The sequence below is a fragment of the Rhineura floridana genome, chromosome 19, assembly GCF_030035675.1.
Source record: "Rhineura floridana isolate rRhiFlo1 chromosome 19, rRhiFlo1.hap2, whole genome shotgun sequence".
Lineage (NCBI taxonomy): Eukaryota > Metazoa > Chordata > Lepidosauria > Squamata > Rhineuridae > Rhineura > Rhineura floridana.
The window spans coordinates 8629187-8646500 of record NC_084498.1 but is presented as its reverse complement, the minus strand read 5'-3'; the positions used below and the strand labels follow the sequence as shown (position 1 = coordinate 8646500).

Below are 17314 nucleotides of genomic sequence, written 5' to 3'. Positions count from 1 at the left end.
TGGGACTTGGGCTCACTCAAGAACTACTTTGGGTTACACTGATTTTTACACATACTGAAGTTCAATTTCTGTCTGTTTGGACAGTGGTGTCTCTCTTGTGCCGTGGAATTGTTTGCCTGAAATACTTGCTGCGTGTATCACTTTCTCTATTGCCTGAACTGACCTAAAATCTAGATATATGAAAAACAAAACTCATTTGAACCACTTTTTTGCAAATTGTGCTCATTTAATTTTGTGTAGGGCTTTGCGCTGCTCATTCTTGCTATATAGGAACTTAATGTGCCTCCCACTGCACCACAGCAAACATGGGATCTTCAGCAGTTCCCGCTCTCGCATATGCCATCCATCCTACCTCCATAAAAATAAACAGCCTCTAAACTGTTTTGCCCCTACCATAACCCGTATCTTCAGCCCTTTTTTTTTAAAAAAAGTAAAATAGTCAGTACAACAGCCAACAACAGCAATGAGATAACATAGCCAATTACAGTAAAGGTCTTGAGTACAATTCCTGTACAGTCCTTAAGTGCATAATAAAGAAAGGTTAAGAAAGCTAGACCTCCATCTCCATTGTCTAAATGAGTTCCTCCATAAATGCCAGTTTGGTTGGGGTAGTCAGTCCTGTTTATATGTTGAATAACAGGGAACAAAAGGAAAACTTGTCTGTATCAGTATGACCTTGGGCTTTTAAAATTTGGCTCGTAAGCTTTTGAGCCAGAGTAATGTTGCATACACAGTCATACCAAGTACCCAGTGAGATGCCTTCATTTCCACTCCTTTTTTATCAGTCCCAGTGCAGGTTTAATTTTATACTTGGGGAAAGCCCAGGCCTGTAAATGTTAGGAATATGGCAGCTCCTCATTTGGAATTTTTGTATGGACTGCCAACCTTTTATGAACTATGGCTTAAACATCTACAAAGTCTTTGCTAATAAGCTGGCGGCAGTGTGCGGGGGTAAATGTCACTTGATGATAATCACCTGCTTATTCCCTTTTGTATGCAAAAAGGTGAAGAAATAACCAGGGAAGCCAAAAAAGCTCGTAAAACTGGAGGACTAGCTGGGAGCAGTTCTGACGAAAGCTTCAGTGAGTCAGACGTCTCGGACAACGAAGAGAGCGACAATGAGAGCTGCCGGTTCTTAAGCTCTGGGGACGACGATGACTTCAACCCATTTAGGGATGAATCTAGTGAGGATGATGAAGATGGTGAGGCAATAAGGGTATCTTAGTAATTTAGTATTACTTTGGTTGCATTATTTACTGCAGTACTGCTTCCTGGAGGTTGCTTTAAGCCCCATGGTACAAAGGTTACCTTCGTAAGAAACAGCTCTTGGTACATAATTTTCATATTTTTCAGGGACTAATTTGTTGGCTTGCTCCTTTAATATTTTTCTCTGTCTTCAGACCCCTGGCTAATTAGAAAAGAGCATAAGAAAAATAAAGAGAAGAAAAAGAAGAAAAGGATAGACCCAGATTCTATTCAGAGTGCCTTACTAGCATCTGGTCTTGGATCCAAACGGCCCAGTTCACTTTCTTCCACAGCTGTTACCTCTTCTACTACAAATATGTCTGGTATGTTCAGTGTGAAGCTTCTGAATTGACTTTTGAAGCCTGCAATGGAAGCAGTGATCTTAAATTTCTCAATTGCTCTGTCCTCTTATTGTGTTCTGCAGCTAACAGTAATACAAATACCAGCTATATAACAAGTCAGGATGCTGTGGAAAGAGCTCAGCAGATGAAAAAAGAATTGCTTGATAAACTGGAAAAACTATCAGAAGATCTTCCTCCTAATACGCTGGATGAGCTTATAGATGAACTGGGTGGTCCTGAGAATGTGGCTGAAGTAGGTGCTGAATCTCAAATACGTGTGTGGGATGCAGGTCTATAGTTCAAGGTGTTTTGGTGAGGGAGCTTTAGAGTGGGAATGGTCAGAACATCCAGAACCAAAATATAGATAGCCTAATATGTTTAATATTGAATCCAATTAAATAAAACTTTAATAAAATAAAACATAGTTTTATTAAAATAAGAGCCTAGTGATTGTCATTCCAGTGCCTTTGCACCTGTTGGCTTAGATTCTAACTACCTTCCACTAACAGAAGCTTCCCGCAGAGTTCTGCTCAAAAGATGCTCCTCCTATCAGTGGGAGGTAATGGGAGGGATAGTGACTTTTACCAATCTCTCTACTTGCCTCTTAAACATCTGCTCCAGAGGGCTGGCTGGGAGTCCTCCAGAGCAACATGAGGGGACTGGGGGCTGCAGTGGGAAGGGGGGGGCTGGCAAAAAAAAAGTTACCCTGCTGGATCCCAGTTCCCTCTGCAAAGGGGCAAACACTTCCCTTCACATGCTAATTAGGATCTTACTGAGCAATTATCAAAGTTGCTTTGCAATCATCTCTTGTAACTAAAGGAAACAGTCTGTGTGCTGTTATCGCCTTGGCTCCCTTAAACAAACTTGGTTTCCTTGTTTCTTTCTTTGTTATTTATTCACTTTCATTCACATATTATGTGTAACAAAGGAGGCTTCACAGATTCACAAAGTGAAAGTGACTTCAGAACTATAAAGCTCAGAGAGTTGTCTCTCTCGCTGTCAGTATAGTTGTTTGAAAGCTAAACAGTCCCAGGTTGAATTTGTTTGAGTTACTTGTAGCCTCTAATCTAAAGGTGATGTGCAAACCCATTTCTCTGTTTGTTTAAATAATGTCACTCCGGTGCACTATGCAAAACTTGACAGGTCCCTATCCTGAGCACTTTTCAATATAAAATGCCCAGGAGAAAGGAGATGGGAAATGAGGCAGGGGGAAGAATAACAATAATGTCGAATTAGTTCAGTTACACATGCTTTGGCTACAGTTACAGTAAGATATTGGGACCACGAGGATGTTGCAGAGGCTTCCTGGAAAAAGCAAGTTTTGAGGTGGGGGTTGAGGGAAGGGAGGTAGTCATGCTGAGATGTTCTGCAAGGGATTTCCAGGCATAAGAGGCAGCAAGAGAGACGGGGAAGGAAACCTTTAGATGGTAGAGTTAGAGGATCAAAGGTCATAGGAAGGGACGTGTTGGGATATAAGAGCAGAGATGTAGGCTGAGGCAGGTCCATGGTGAGTTTTGAAAGCAAGAACAAGAAGCTTGTCCAGGATCCAGAAGTGGAGAGGAAGCCAGTGCAGGGTTTAAGAAAGCAGTTGGGGTGTCACATGGTCAGAGTGATAGTTTTGGTAATAGAGTCCTGATTGAAGCAGCTGAGTCAACTAGAGAAAATACTGTGGTAGTCAGAGTGGGAGAGGACCAAGCCATGGATCAGATTTTTTACTGAGGGGACAGAGAGGAAGGGCCATATTTTTGTAATGCTGTAAAGGAGATTAAATTGAGGGGGGCGGAGAGAAGCATTGCAGAGAAAATCAAGACTTTGTGCCTTATGTACAAAGTGGATGGTGATATTGTCATTGGATAAGGAGAGTGAACAGGGAATGGAGGGATTGCTAGGAAAGATGAGAAATTCAGTGTTTTGGGTATGCTCAGCTTGAGATGATTTCCAAATGGAAATCCCAGAAGATGTGGGATTGGATGGAAAGCAAATGTTCTTGGGTAGAGAAGCAGATCTGGGTGTCATCTGCATATTTTTCTTTCTTGGCGATAACTCGTGACCGAGTAAGATTGTCTTCCAAAATAAAGTCTTTAACAAAGGATCCGTCTGAATCTGTATCCACCGCTGATGTACCAGTTCATGACTAGGGGCTTCTGGATTTCACAGCCCTGCCCCCATCGTCATTCGCTGATTCCCATGAGACTTTTGTTATGCAAGATGCCTGTGCGTGAATTTGTTTTATGTGGGGAGATCGGTGCACCACAATCAACACACAATCTTGACAGAAAAAGGCTTTGATCCAGTGGCATGGATACCACGACGATTGGAAGTCTTTTATCTGCTGCAGCCTTCATCTGCCTTCACAGCTGTGTAACATACACATTTGGTATTGGATGTTGGGAATTCCTTGTTGGAGCTTTATGGCTTACTGTCAGAACTAAAGTAAATAACTTTCATCTCTGTAATGTGAGAAAAAATGCTTATATTTCTACCTATTTTTTTCAAATAGGAAAAGCTGAGCAGTTACAAAAGCAACCTTTTTGTTCAGTAAACTTTAACATACAAGCTCTTTGATGTTTCACCCCAAACCTACCCCCCCCCAATTTCCACCTCCGTGGGAGTGAGCCATCAAGTGCTTCAAGCCTTCATAGCAATGAACGAGAGGAAACTGGTGTTAACCTATCAGCTTGCAGGGCAAGTCAGGCTTTGGGAAAGTGTGCCACAAATGGGCAGCATGTTTCATCAGATAAGCTTGTTCTTGGGCAGCTATAGAAGTGCACATGGCATTACTTGGAAGCATTTAATAGGTACCTAAATCATCATTTAGCATACTAAAACAGGTCATTGTTCCAAAGATGACAGGTCGCAAAGGGAGAGTTGTGAGTAATGACGATGGCAGCATCTCGTATGAGTCAAGGTCCGAGCTTGATGTTCCTGTTGAAATCCTAAATATTACAGAGAAGCAAAGATTCATGGATGGCGATAAGGTAATGGCTTTTATTACCCTTGTTCTCCTCCCCCCCCACCAGCAAATGTTCATATTAAGTCGATCAACAAACATCAGGGAATTCTTGGCAATACTTTGTTTCCAAAATATAGCACATCATGTTAGTACCTGATGTTTATATTGGGGATGGGGAGCCTGTTTCCATTCAGAAATTGCTTGACTCCGGCTCCCATCTTCCCTGGCTATTGGACATGCTGGCTGGGGCTGGTGGAAGTGGAGCCCAGCCAACATCTGGACAGCCACAAGTTCCTCATACTGGGGGGGGTGCATAAAGCCAAGCAGCTTTTGCAATACTGCAGCAGCATAAGAAAAGTCTGCTTAGAAGTGTTGTACGTATTGGCCTGCCAAAGATTTTGATGGATCCTGAAGGACAGAAGCAAGGCTGTATCTGCCTTGGCAAGCCTATTCTGTAAGTGCAACTGGTACAGATAGTTTACCTCCTGAACATCCCACTACACAGCTACCTTTTTTAAAAAAGCAAATGTAGCACACCTGCATTTTCAGGAGGAATTTTCTAAGTCAAAAAAATAATGTCAACTTATGGAACTTGATGCCTCTGAATTTCTAAGAAAATGTAAGAAAAAGATGACTTTTTCACCTTCTGTGTGAATGTGGGAACCTGCCGTTGGTCTATGTAGCTCAGTATTGTCCTCTCTGACATGGCTTTCCAGGGTTTTACACAGCGGTGTTTCCCAGCCCCACTTGGAGACTCCTACATGCAAAGCATGTGATCTGCCTTTGAAGTACAGTCTCTCCACAAGCTGTAGCTTGCCCCAAGAACAGTGGTCCTGCTTATAACAGTTTCTCCCTGCCTATTCCAAAACATGTCCACAACCTGCCCATAGCAATATCAGAGTAGAAATCCAGCTTTGTAGCTGTTGCTAAATGGCACCTCTCTCTTTCCATTCTTCCTCTATGTTAAAGAATATTGCCATCATCTCTGAAGCAGCCAGCTCAGGTATTTCATTACAAGCAGATCGAAGAGCCAAGAACCAGAGGCGAAGGGTGCATATGACTCTGGAGTTGCCGTGGAGTGCAGATAGGGCGATACAGCAGTTTGGTGAGCAGTTTGATCTTGGCTTTGGAAATGATGCTTCTTTGATGGGCACATGTGTTGAGTTGTAGCATTTGCAGTGGAACAGTTTTAACAGTAGTCCTATTTTTGCGATGTTGCTAAACAGATGTATGTAGGCTTGCAGACTACATGGTGCTTTAAAGGAACTAGAGTTCAGTCTATGCCACGTTTTGCACAATATCAAAAGACAGTGAAATCTGACAGTCTTGTCTTGATTGGAGTGCCTAAGGGCAAGAATACTTGAACCATGTTTTCTAGCTCTTGTCTAGATTGAGTTGTCTTTCTATTATCTTTGTGGCAAACTACTATGGAAGAAGTGACTTGCAAGATGATTAAGAATTCACTTTTATAATAGTTTCCTTAGAAAAACCCAAAGTTTAAATCCTTGGGTTTTTTCACTTCAGTTATACCTGAGGCGAAATGCAGCTTGAAACATGAGCAAGCTGAACCTTCTTAATTGGTTAAATTTGTCTTCCAGATGTTGAGGAGGGGAAAGTATCCTGGCGAGGGTTAGTCCTCCCACTTGCTCCAAGGACAGGATGATGCAAATTTGTTTATACCTACCCCATCCTGTTCTGGTCTTGCCCACTTGGTAGAAAGTGCATTTTTTCCAGAGCTCCTACTCCTGGCTATTTTTGGTAATTAACATGGTGTGGACAAATTCTGACACGTATGGACTTTGTTCCCCTTTTTTCTGTGGGCTTCTTGTTGTGAAGGGCCTTACCCCTCTCCCAGTGTACATTTTCCAGGCCTGTTGTACCTCATATGAACTGAGTACATTCTTGAACACTCGCCAATGGTTATATACTGAAAGCAGTGTATGATCCCAGTTAGGAAGCTGTTATTCAGAAAGTGTGACCGCTAATGCTGATTAGTATTAAGGAACCTCAGTTAGTTTCTAAAGAACCACAGAGTCCCCTGGAAGACAGTTTGAAAGCCACTGGCTGAGATGATGGATTGAATCACTGATTTTATTATTATAAAAAACATGGTCACCAAAGACATCTCTGCTTTCCCATCAAATATTTTGAGTGGGTGGGCAGTGCTGGTGACTTGAGTGAACAAAACCTGTTTTTCTTAATACCCAGGCCGAACTCACAGATCCAACCAAGTTACTGCGCCAGAGTATGTCTTCCTAATATCCGAGTTGGCTGGAGAACAAAGATTTGCATCAATTGTTGCCAAACGCCTGGAGAGTTTGGTAAGGGGATTGCCAGTTGTAACTTAGACTAGGAAATTGACTATTAGAGAGCAAATTGTGGTTAAAGGTTCATGAACTAGAAAACTTATTTCTCAATTACACAAGGTTATAATAAAGTTGAAAGCAAAGCGGGAAGCATCTAAGATGCTGTCGTTTAGAGAGATGCTGTCATCCCTCAGTTTGAGTGTGTGATAGAGAGGCTTGATGCTTCCATGCGTGGGAGTTATGGTCAAGGAAGGCATCTCCACCTCTTTTTTGGTGATCCCTTAGTCCCATGCACCACAGTCCGCCACATTCAACAAGTACCAAACCTCAGAGGCTTTTGGGAAGGTTGGGCAGCACAGGGGAGGAGGGAGTGGGAAAGTCCATTTCCATCAACCCCTTGGTTGTTGCTTTGTTATTCAGCTGATAGCTAAAGTTACTGAAGTATTTAGAAGATGAAAGATATAAAAACTCAGTTCACTATTGGGTAGTTTCTGCAAAAATAATTCTCAGTGTTGAAAATTCTCATATTCAGTTTGGAAAAATACTTGAAAAATGTTTGTAAGAATAAACTAACAGAAATGGTTCAAAAAAGAAATAGTCCCAGTTCTAGCGGTTTACCTCTACTGATGCAAAAGTATCAATCCTTTTGTTGTTAAAACCAGAAAAGCAGTTTAGAAATACTCGATTTGTCAGTAGTGATGCAAGATCTTTTTGTTTTGTAGCTAGTTTTTTGGCTTTCTGTTTCTTCCCTCTCCCTTGAATTTTTGTCTGTTTTTAAAAAGAGGATTGTTGCATGTAGCTCAGGATTTTAAAAACTTTGTCTTATTTTACAACCATCTCTTAATAGGGAGCCCTCACTCACGGTGACAGAAGAGCAACAGAAACAAGAGACCTCAGCAGGTTCAACTTTGACAATAAGGTAAGCACTTTAAAAATGTTTTGAATAAAGCAAGCTGTATCCTACTTAGATACTTGAAAAATAGGCTTGTATTCAACTAAGTTCTGCTCTACCCATAGTTTTTCTTTTTCTTTTTGCGTCATAATCGTTTCCCTTTTTGAGTTATGGACTTTGGCACTTTAATAGTATCATGCATTTGCATAAGTTCCAGTAACTATCAAATGTATAAATTAGTCAGATTTTGGATGTGAGAGGCAAGTGTCCTAACTTTCTAGGGAAAGAACATGATACTTTTTGAAGAAGGATCGTTGCGTTTTACAACTGATTATAGTAGTTTTCTTCCACTTTGCTTAACAGTATGGCCGAAATGCTTTGGAAATAGTGATGAAGTCCATTGTGAACTTAGACTCCCCGTTAGTGTCTCCACCAGCTGACTATCCAGGAGAATTCTTTAAAGGTACAGGAATTCAATTTTTTTCATCTGAGTTTGGAGTCACTTGTATAAGTGAAGGGAAGCAATTTTGTAGAATAAATTGAAAGTATAATCACATGGTGCAACTATGTGCCCCCTTTCCTATCAACTAAGTTTATTAACATTTTCTGTTGAAATTGCATTATCTGTTTTCAGTACTTGGATCTGGAGGGCACAAGTGCTTTTGGTTAATGACATTCCAGTTATGGAATCATCAGGACTTTAGGTGGTAGATATCACTGCCTGTTCATGTCACCATATTTATTTTAGAACTCTCTTGTACACTGTATTGGTTGTGTTAGGGGTGTTTTCGTGGTGGCGGGGAACCCTTCAAAATTTTGATTACATTTTATAAATGTGCTAGTGGTACTTAAATTAACTCTGTAAAATGCAAGGATAGAACCCATGACAGCTTTCATAAATAACTGCCCTCTATTTCTTCTAGATGTCCGACAAGGTTTAATAGGTGTGGGCCTAATAAATGTGGAAGACCGATCTGGGATTCTAACGCTTGACAAAGGTATTTGTTCCTTTAATATCTATATCAGTGGGAATTACTGAATTTTGTAATGGTCTTACATAGTCAATAGCAACATTTGCAAGGGTTATATTCAGTGTTAGTTGTATTTAGTTGACCCATTAATACTAACAGACGTGACTTGGGTCCGTTAATTTTAGTGGGCCTACCCTTAGTAGAATTTAGATACAACCCTCAGTCTCCAGGTGTGAGTAGACGAACCAAAGGTAGGTTTGCAGGTCATAGGGAGTGTTTTGAGGTCAGTAGTGTGTTTTCCAAGTCCTTGGCGGAAGACTCTAAAGATATCACTCAACCTGAAAAAGTTACCCCTTTCCTTCTGCCTCACCAACGTAGTACAGAAGGGAGCCTGGAGAGGAGAGGAGAAAGACAACTTGATGCAGCTGTTAAGGTCAGAGGCAAGGCCAGGGGGTGGGGTGAGGGGAGTAAGCAAACGGTTTATAGTAGAGTTCAGGAAGAGCATACGCTTCTTTTAGCCAACTGCCTATGTCCCTGCTCACAAAAGAATCCTAAAATTACTAATACAACCAAAGAAATACTACAGACAGAAATTAACTAATTGTGCTAGAAAGGTGGGCAGCTGGAGGCTATGCAAGGGATATGGAAGTGCATCAGCTATGTCTTCCATCTATGTAATGCAGCCGGCAACCGTATGAGGAGCCGTGGGACAGTAGGGAAGCTGCCAGATGGATCTATCTTTTTGAAGAACTAGGGAAATACCCCTAAATGCGTTTCCTATCTCTCTGCCCTTTAAGGGAGATGCTACCATCATGATTTGTGCAGAGTCTCATAGGTGCACAATCCGGCATGTGATTGATTTGTGTAGGATATTGATTGCCTTCATTGTGGATGGATGACTTGCATATATAGTTAGTGGGGCTGTTGGTGCTTCAAAATAAGTTCTGTGCCAGGATCAGTGGAACAGCAGAGTTCTGCAACTTGTCAGTTATACAAATCAAGCAGATTTACTTAATTGTATTATGTTCCTTGTTCTGCACAATTACGGTTTTGCTAGTTGGGGTGGTGGTAGATGAGGTTGAGCCAAAGAGCTATGGACAGTGTCGGTGTGCCGCCCTGCAGAAATGCTGGAAAGCTTAACAACAGGAAGCTGGAATTCGGCACCTAATACAACATTCTTCAGGTGATTTGTGCTTCTGTGGAATTGTAGCACAGCCCTGTATAGAACTGGCTGAGAGACACTCCTCCTCCCTCTGGCCCCTTGGTCTATGTGGAATTCTGGCCCTCCAGATGTTGTTGAACTACAACGCCCATCCTTGACCACTGGCATTGCTGGCTGGGGCTGTTGGGAGTTGGAAGGCCACAGCTTCCCTCCCCTTGGTTTGGACTACCAGCTGTTGCACTGATACAACAGAGAATGTACCTCAAGCCAGAGGTAGCTACAAGACAGTAAACAGCAGTTGTGAATGGTCTCAGATTATCTGTTGCTTATTTGCAATTCAGCCTATGAATTAATCCCCCCCAAAATTCTGACTTTAATTGCTTAATCTCCTTTTGTTCTAGATTACAACAATATAGGGAAATTTCTAAACCGAATTCTGGGCATGGAAGTGCATCAACAGAATGCTTTATTCCAGTATTTCTCAGACACGCTAAATGGAGTAATACAGAATGCTAAAAAGAATGGAAGATATGACATGGGCATTTTAGGTAAGAGCATGAGTTCTCACAGTGTGTTAGCCCAGGTTCTTCTACTGCCACTAATAGAAGCAGATGGGAACCAGCCACCACCCTTGCAACCTCATGCTGCCTGCCTTCCTGGGAATGAACAAGGTCCTGAACTGGTAGGATGTATAGTATGGTTTTAGTAGCAATAAGAGCCAAGCAACTCAAGTTCTTCAGACCTGCTTCCTTGATTGGTTCCCGCTTTGAGCATTCTGTCTTTCTGCTGTTCCCCCCACACCCCATCCCTTCTATAGCCACTGCTACTTGTGCCTTTCTCTGCTGCTTACACAGGTTGTCAGTTCCCCCAGACACCTAGTCACCATGTTAACTTATGGGATTGCTGTGATAGCACTTGAGGTGGCAAAGTGAGCAGGCTTAATGCTACTTTTCTGTGTCAGGTACCCTGTTTTGTTTTGTTTTTGAAACCCCTGAGAAAATGTGATATTCTCCCTCAGTGCAGGAGGCTCTTCTGAGACTGCTTACTCCTCTACATAGGCAGGGCCACAGCAGCCATTGCAGACTTTTGTTGTTCTTTAGATACTGTGCTAATATGTATCTTGTTACTCTCTTGAAGATCTGGGTTCAGGAGATGAGAAAGTGAGGAAGGCAGATGCCAAAAAATTTCTAACACCAGGATATTCTACCTCGGGACATGTTGAACTGTATACAGTAAGTCTGAAAGCTAGCTGTTAGGCTTGGCAAGAGCTGCTGACACTTTTTTGTTAAATCTGTTAAACATTATAACATGTTTCAAAGCTTCTTACTAAGAACCCTTTTGGCTTGTGATGCATTTTCTAGATAAGTGTGGAGAGAGGGATGTCGTGGGAAGAAGCAACTAAGATTTGGGCTGAACAGACTAGACCAGAGGATGGATTTTATTTATCGCTTCAGGTGAGTCTGTGTTCTCCACAATCTTCCACTCAAAAGCATGTTAATCTCATTGACCATTATGTATATCTTAATTACAATACAAACCTAAAAATAGCTTTAGTTTCTTAATAAAGAAATCATACTTGGCATTTATGCAGCATATCTTCAAGGTAGGTCAGTATTATTTCAGTTGAGTGCCTGAGACTATGGTGGCAGTGATAAAGTTTTTTCCTGGAAGAGGTAAGTCTCTCAAACTAAATCCCAGAGCAGATACTTGGTGAGAAGGACAGGGCTACTCTTGCCTATGCTATAAGGCTCCCTCCCGAGATCTTTGCTACTTGCTTAACTTCATCTGACAGATTCAAACCCTGGTGTCTTTAAATAAATATGTTCAATCTTGACAGCATCTTGCGCAAAGTACATTTTCACAGTAATGTTTTTTCCCCCTTTTTCCAGATTCGAAATAATAAGAAAACTACCATCCTGGTGAAAGAAGTAAATCCCAAAAAGAAGCTTTTTCTTGTATATAGACCAAATACTGGAAAACAATTGAAATTGGAGACCTATGCAGAAATAAAGAAAAAATATAAAAAGGTTACTTGCTTTTTATTAAAAAAAAGTTTTCTTTATATAAATACACTGTGTGGAAGACAACAAATTGCCACATTTGTATTAAGCCTATAGTTTGGAGGGAGGGGAAAAAACGTGCATGAATTTCATGCATGAATACCCTTAATACCAATATTAGTATGCATGAATTCCATTAAAAATACCCAGATGCTAGATGTAAAGAGTGGTTTGTTAACATGACACATATTTGTGCATGTAGGAAGCTGCCTTATTTTAGGTCAGATCACTGATCCATCTAGCTCAGTATTGGCCACACTGACTGGCAGCAGCTCTCCAGGGTTTCAGGCAGGAGTTTCTCTGAGCCTGGAGATGCTGGGAATTGACTTGGGACCTTCTGCATGCTCTGCCACTGAGCTCTCCCCTGCTACATGCCTTTCTAACCTGGGCTGCCCCTTTTTCACACACTGGCTATTGCAAGTCTTGCCACGTTCAGTGAGACTTCCAAGTAAAGTGTGCCTAGAACTGCAGCCATAGTCAGATGCAATGACTTTGTGGAAATACTCAAGTGCTGAATAGGTGGCATTTGACCCATCTAGAAGAAGTGGTATGTGACCCACTGGGACATAATGCCAAACCGTGATTTTAGTGTGTTATGAACCTACTCTGCAGAGCTTTCTGTTCACATGTAGCATCCTCCATTGCCTACTCCCCATGCACACAGTTTCTGATTCTTGTTCCAAATCATAGTTGGCCAATTCCTCCTAACAAGCAAACTATGGTTTGCGCTTGTCTGAATGGGTAAACTACGGTTTGCAGACAACTGTCAAAATATTTTTTTCTTTAAATAATTTTTGGAGGTTGTATCACCATAGGGAGCATGTGAGCCTTGGTTTCCTTGAGGGTTCAGCTCATTTGTGTAATGCCAGACCATGGCTTGGCATTGCATCTGAATGTGACCTGTTAAACTCCTTTTTATCCTTTGAATTCAAGATGCCAGATCTGTCTGTAATACATCTGTAAAATCTAATGCATTGCATTTCCAGGTACCTGCTGATGATGCTGTGACTCACTGGCTAGAGCAGTACACATCGTCAGCAGACACTTGCACCCATGCTTACTGGTGAGTTCTTCAAACGCCATTGGAACTGACTCCACACAGAATAACAGGCCATATGTGCTCAGGGTTTCCCACAGTTGCCTCCAAGTACAGAAACCTCACATTGGAGCATATTGGAAGAAAGCTTCACCAAAGGATTGCCTTGGTGGCTTTACCAGAAAAAATATCGAACATGAGAATTGTGCTAGTTTTGATGAGGCTTGAACAGTACCTTTGTTCAGCATTAATTTTGTCTTTCGTTCTCATCTACTTAAGTGTCTGAGCAGCTGTCGTACAACTTCATTGTACAATTTCATCAGCTTAACTTGAAAGGCCCTACATGGGAAATGGCCAGTGCAGGGAACCTGTGGCTCTCTGGATGTTGCTGAAGTACTATTTCCATCACCCCCAGCTAGCATGGGGAATGGACAGGCGTTATAGTCCAACAACATCTGGAGGGCCAAAGGTTCGCTGTATGTTTGCTAGGGCAAGGGAATTGTGTTAGTGGAGAAGGGTATCCTAGAGCATGTTACTTCTGCCCTCTCTCCCTAGGCAAGGCCATGTAAACCTGGTTGCTTAGTGTCATGGGATGAGGCCCCTGAAGGTTTCTGGAGATGTATTATATATCTGGATCTGTGACAAACTTAAATCCCTCTAGTTTTCACATATAGAGAGTTCTTTTTCTTTTCTTTTTTTACTTTTTTTTTTATTAAGTGCCACAAGCCTACCTGGGTAGTTTTTTCTGTACTCACTGGAGAATTGTAAAGAAATGTCTTCATTGTTGATGTATATTTCTCTTTTTGCTATGGGTGTCAAAACTTGTTATTGCTCTGTTGTGGAAAGATGCTGCTGCATCAATTTGCATAATGTAGTTAAATGAGATTTGATAGATCATGATAAGTGGCATCATTATTTATAACTGTAATAAAAATTAGCGTTTTCCATTAGTGGTATTGAAGTTTAAGCAAACATTGAGGAATCTTGATTGTCAGAGTATGTTTTCTTCTGTTGCTCTATAGCAGGAGTGGTGGGAAACTGTTGGCCCTATTGCTGTTGGGACTCTAGTTCCCGTCTTCACCAGCCAGCATGGCAATGGTTGGAGATGATGAGTTGTATGTGGTCCAGTAACATCTTGAGGGCTACAGGTTCCCTAATACAATCTATAGGGAGGAAGGCTTTTTCTTTTCTGTTATTTGAAATCCAAAGAGCATTTATTTTTGTGGTGCTTTTCACAGAAATTGTGTGCGTTAAAGAAAAGGGCCTAACTTACTTATCCATCCTTTCCTTCCTCTTTCAGGAGAGGCAACTGCAAAAAAGCAGGCCTGGGCCTGGTATGTGAAGTTGGCTTGCGCTGTCGGACGTACTATGTCCTGTGTGGTTCAGTCCTGAGCGTCTGGACAAAGGTGGAAGGAGTTCTAGCCTCAGTGAGCGGTACAAATGTTAAAATGCAGATTGTTCGGCTAAGGACGGAGGATGGGCAGAGGATTGTAGGCAAGTTTGATCATTTGTCATTATCTTTTGGTCCATGTGGCAAGTTAACTCCTGGAGTCTCTCTGACCAGGATCCCGAAAAGTGTCTTAACTAGTTTTATTATTATTATTTAGTTATTACATTTATATCCCACCTTTCCTTCAAGGAGCTCAAGGTGGCACATAGGTTCTCCATCTCCACTTATCCTCACACAACAACCCTGTGAGGTAGGTTCGGCTAAGAGGCTGTGACTGGCCCAAGGTCACCCAGCAAGCTTCATGGCAGAGTGGGAATTTGAACCCTGATCTCCCAGGCCCTAGTCCAGCACTCTGACCACTATACCACACTGGCTGTGCCCCTAAGCGGGCTTTGGCCTGTCTTGAATAGAAGGCTCACCCTATAACCATCATTTTTCCCCCCAAGGTTGTATACCACAGTCTATCCACAGCCCATTTTTCTTCAGTGTCTTACGTTAAAGAGCAAGGGGCCTACTTTCAGAGTTGAAAAGTGGGGGACAAGCCTTTGTGGACACCTAAAGTAGCTTTTTTGAAAAGGGAGAGAGAATGAAGTGGGTACACACAAGCCCTTGAGGACAACTAAAATAGCTTTTTGATCTGGCTTCTGTGCCCTAAATGAGGCAAAGCGGCAGGAGGAGTGTTCAAATTGCATTTGCTGTGGCCACATCCTACACAGAGGAGGATATACCCCAGATATTGGGAGCATTGGGAGTCTGAGGCCACGGGAAAACAAGCAGAGCAAGTTTCCTTGATGCCCGTGGTAGCAGCTACTGCCCCCATATATGCACAGTATCTTGGGCTAGATACCAATAAATTACTAAGTCCACAAAGCCCCTGATTATTGTTCTCAAGATAAAAGATCCAGGTCAGATAATTGGGGACTGCTACCTTGGAGTTGAGAAGAACAATGTAGGTTGTTCATAAACATTGTGGAGTTCTGTGAAATAAGACCCAATCTCCTCTTCTGTTGCAGGCTTGATCATTCCTGCAAATTGTGTGTCTCCCCTTGTAAACCTTCTCTCAACATCAGACCAGTCACAACAGCTTGCAGTGCAACAGCAACAGATATGGCAACAGCATCACCCACAGAGCATTACCAATTTCAACAATGCATGAGAAAAGAGAGTCTTTGGTATTTGGCTGTAAAAGCATATCATTGCATTTTAAAGAAATATCAGGGACAGATTCCAAAGAAATAACTTTCAGTTCCATCATGCTCTCTTAGAACTGTGCAGAAGTGAAGAGGCACCTGAAGGGTGGTTAAACTGAAAGCCAAACTTTGCTTTACAGTGGTCCATGTGTCTTTTTTAAATCTCCCTATGCTCTTTATAGTGCTTTTTGTTTTTACAAAAATGTTTGTCTTGCTTAAGCTGCAAACCACAACTTTTTTCTTTTTGAAGAGGCTTGAAAATTCCCAACCAAGCTGTTCATTCGCCTTGTCATACAGTGCTCAGGGTTTAATGCAGTAAATTGATGCCATTGCTGCGGGAGAGGTCCTCAGATGCATGTATTTTGAGTTCATATATAAAGATGATATATGAAGTATTGGTGGCAACACAGGTCTCAACATATTTAAAAATGCATTTATTTTATAAAGCAGCATGAAAATTTAGAAGTTTGCAAACCACACACTCAGGTTTGTTCCCCATTTCTGTTTTGGCCGTGCATGTCTTTGGATCAGGCATGAATAGCATCTCTTACGCAAAAAGTTGCCATGGAGAAGGGAGGGAGAGACAATCTCAGTACAGCATTGAGGATTGCATTTTTTTAAAATGGCATCTGCCCAGTGATTGCATTTTCTGGCTTTCTCTTAGAGAATGTATATTTGAATCTGCAACATGGTTTTTTTTGTGTGTGTGTGTGTGATGAAAACATCTTAAATTTTTAAAGTTCTTTTTTTAATGTATTAATGGTGTTCCTAATGTGTGTTGCAACAATGGCTTTGAAAAAGCCGATTTCTTTTCCTCTCAAATGTTTCTTTTATCTGCTGAGGTTTTAGGGAAACACAAGTGCAAATTTGCTTCCATTTCACATTACAGCCCTTTTTAAAAGTTTTTGTTTGTTTGTTACTAAATATCTTACTTGAGCTGTAAATTAGACATTGGGGGAGGGGGGCAGCAGCACGTGAGGGTTCTGATGTATGTGCTGGGTTGGTTTTTTCTGTTGCCCCATAACTTGAATACTTTTGTTTATGTTGTAAGACATTGTAGAGTTTATCCTGGAGCTGTTCAAAATTGTAAATGTACAAAATGTTAATAGTCACTTATCTAAAAATATGGGAAAGTTTTGTTTTGCCTATAATAGTAGATGTTTATAAGAAAGTGAAGGACAATGTTTGTCATTTTTCTTCTTGCTTGCACAGGTTGCACTATTGAAAATTTGAGATTGTATAAACCTGTCCACAGAACTGCAAGATACCAAATCTTGTAGGTGTCAAATAAAAACCTATTGTTCTAACAAGCAATGAGTCCTGTGTTTTTCATCAGTCTACCACAATTCTAAGAACATTTTAATGCTTGAATCATGTGGTGAGTTTACATCACTTATTCCCAAGCGTGTGCCTCAAGATTAAACAATGAAAGACTCCTGTGAATACCCTGCAAAGGGGAGGTTGCCTGTTGAGCCTGTACGATTTACCCCTGGCTTTGCTTCTTTTCAATTAGTCCCGTGTTTCTGCATCAGGTGTGATTGAATCATTCAGCCATTCCCAGTACAACTGAATTATCCACCCTGGTATTGCCTCATTCTAGTCAGGAGGTATGCTCAGATCAGTGGCAAACTCCAGTAGGAACGTTGGTGGTGGGATCATGTGAGGTTTCAGTACTTCATACAACTTCTAAACAATCTTGTTCAGGTGG

The 17314-nt window shown here is 41.5% G+C and overlaps 1 protein-coding gene across 2 annotated transcripts in view; it reads left to right on the top strand.

The window, feature by feature from the left end:
- Positions 1-16916, top strand: part of SBNO1 (strawberry notch homolog 1) — a 49710-nt gene extending 32794 nt beyond the window's left edge. For both annotated transcript variants that reach the window (XM_061602461.1, XM_061602462.1), the window contains 16 exons: positions 1005-1202; positions 1401-1568; positions 1670-1839; positions 4433-4564; positions 5509-5644; positions 6748-6860; positions 7693-7764; positions 8101-8200; positions 8661-8735; positions 10272-10418; positions 11008-11102; positions 11232-11324; positions 11760-11897; positions 12917-12993; positions 14267-14460; positions 15430-16916. In XM_061602461.1, the coding sequence (XP_061458445.1) occupies positions 1005-1202; positions 1401-1568; positions 1670-1839; positions 4433-4564; positions 5509-5644; positions 6748-6860; positions 7693-7764; positions 8101-8200; positions 8661-8735; positions 10272-10418; positions 11008-11102; positions 11232-11324; positions 11760-11897; positions 12917-12993; positions 14267-14460; positions 15430-15572 (2051 nt within the window). In that variant the 3' untranslated portion in view covers positions 15573-16916. The remainder of the gene's footprint in view (positions 1-1004; positions 1203-1400; positions 1569-1669; positions 1840-4432; positions 4565-5508; positions 5645-6747; positions 6861-7692; positions 7765-8100; positions 8201-8660; positions 8736-10271; positions 10419-11007; positions 11103-11231; positions 11325-11759; positions 11898-12916; positions 12994-14266; positions 14461-15429) is intronic.
- The last annotated feature ends 398 nt before the right edge of the window (positions 16917-17314 follow it).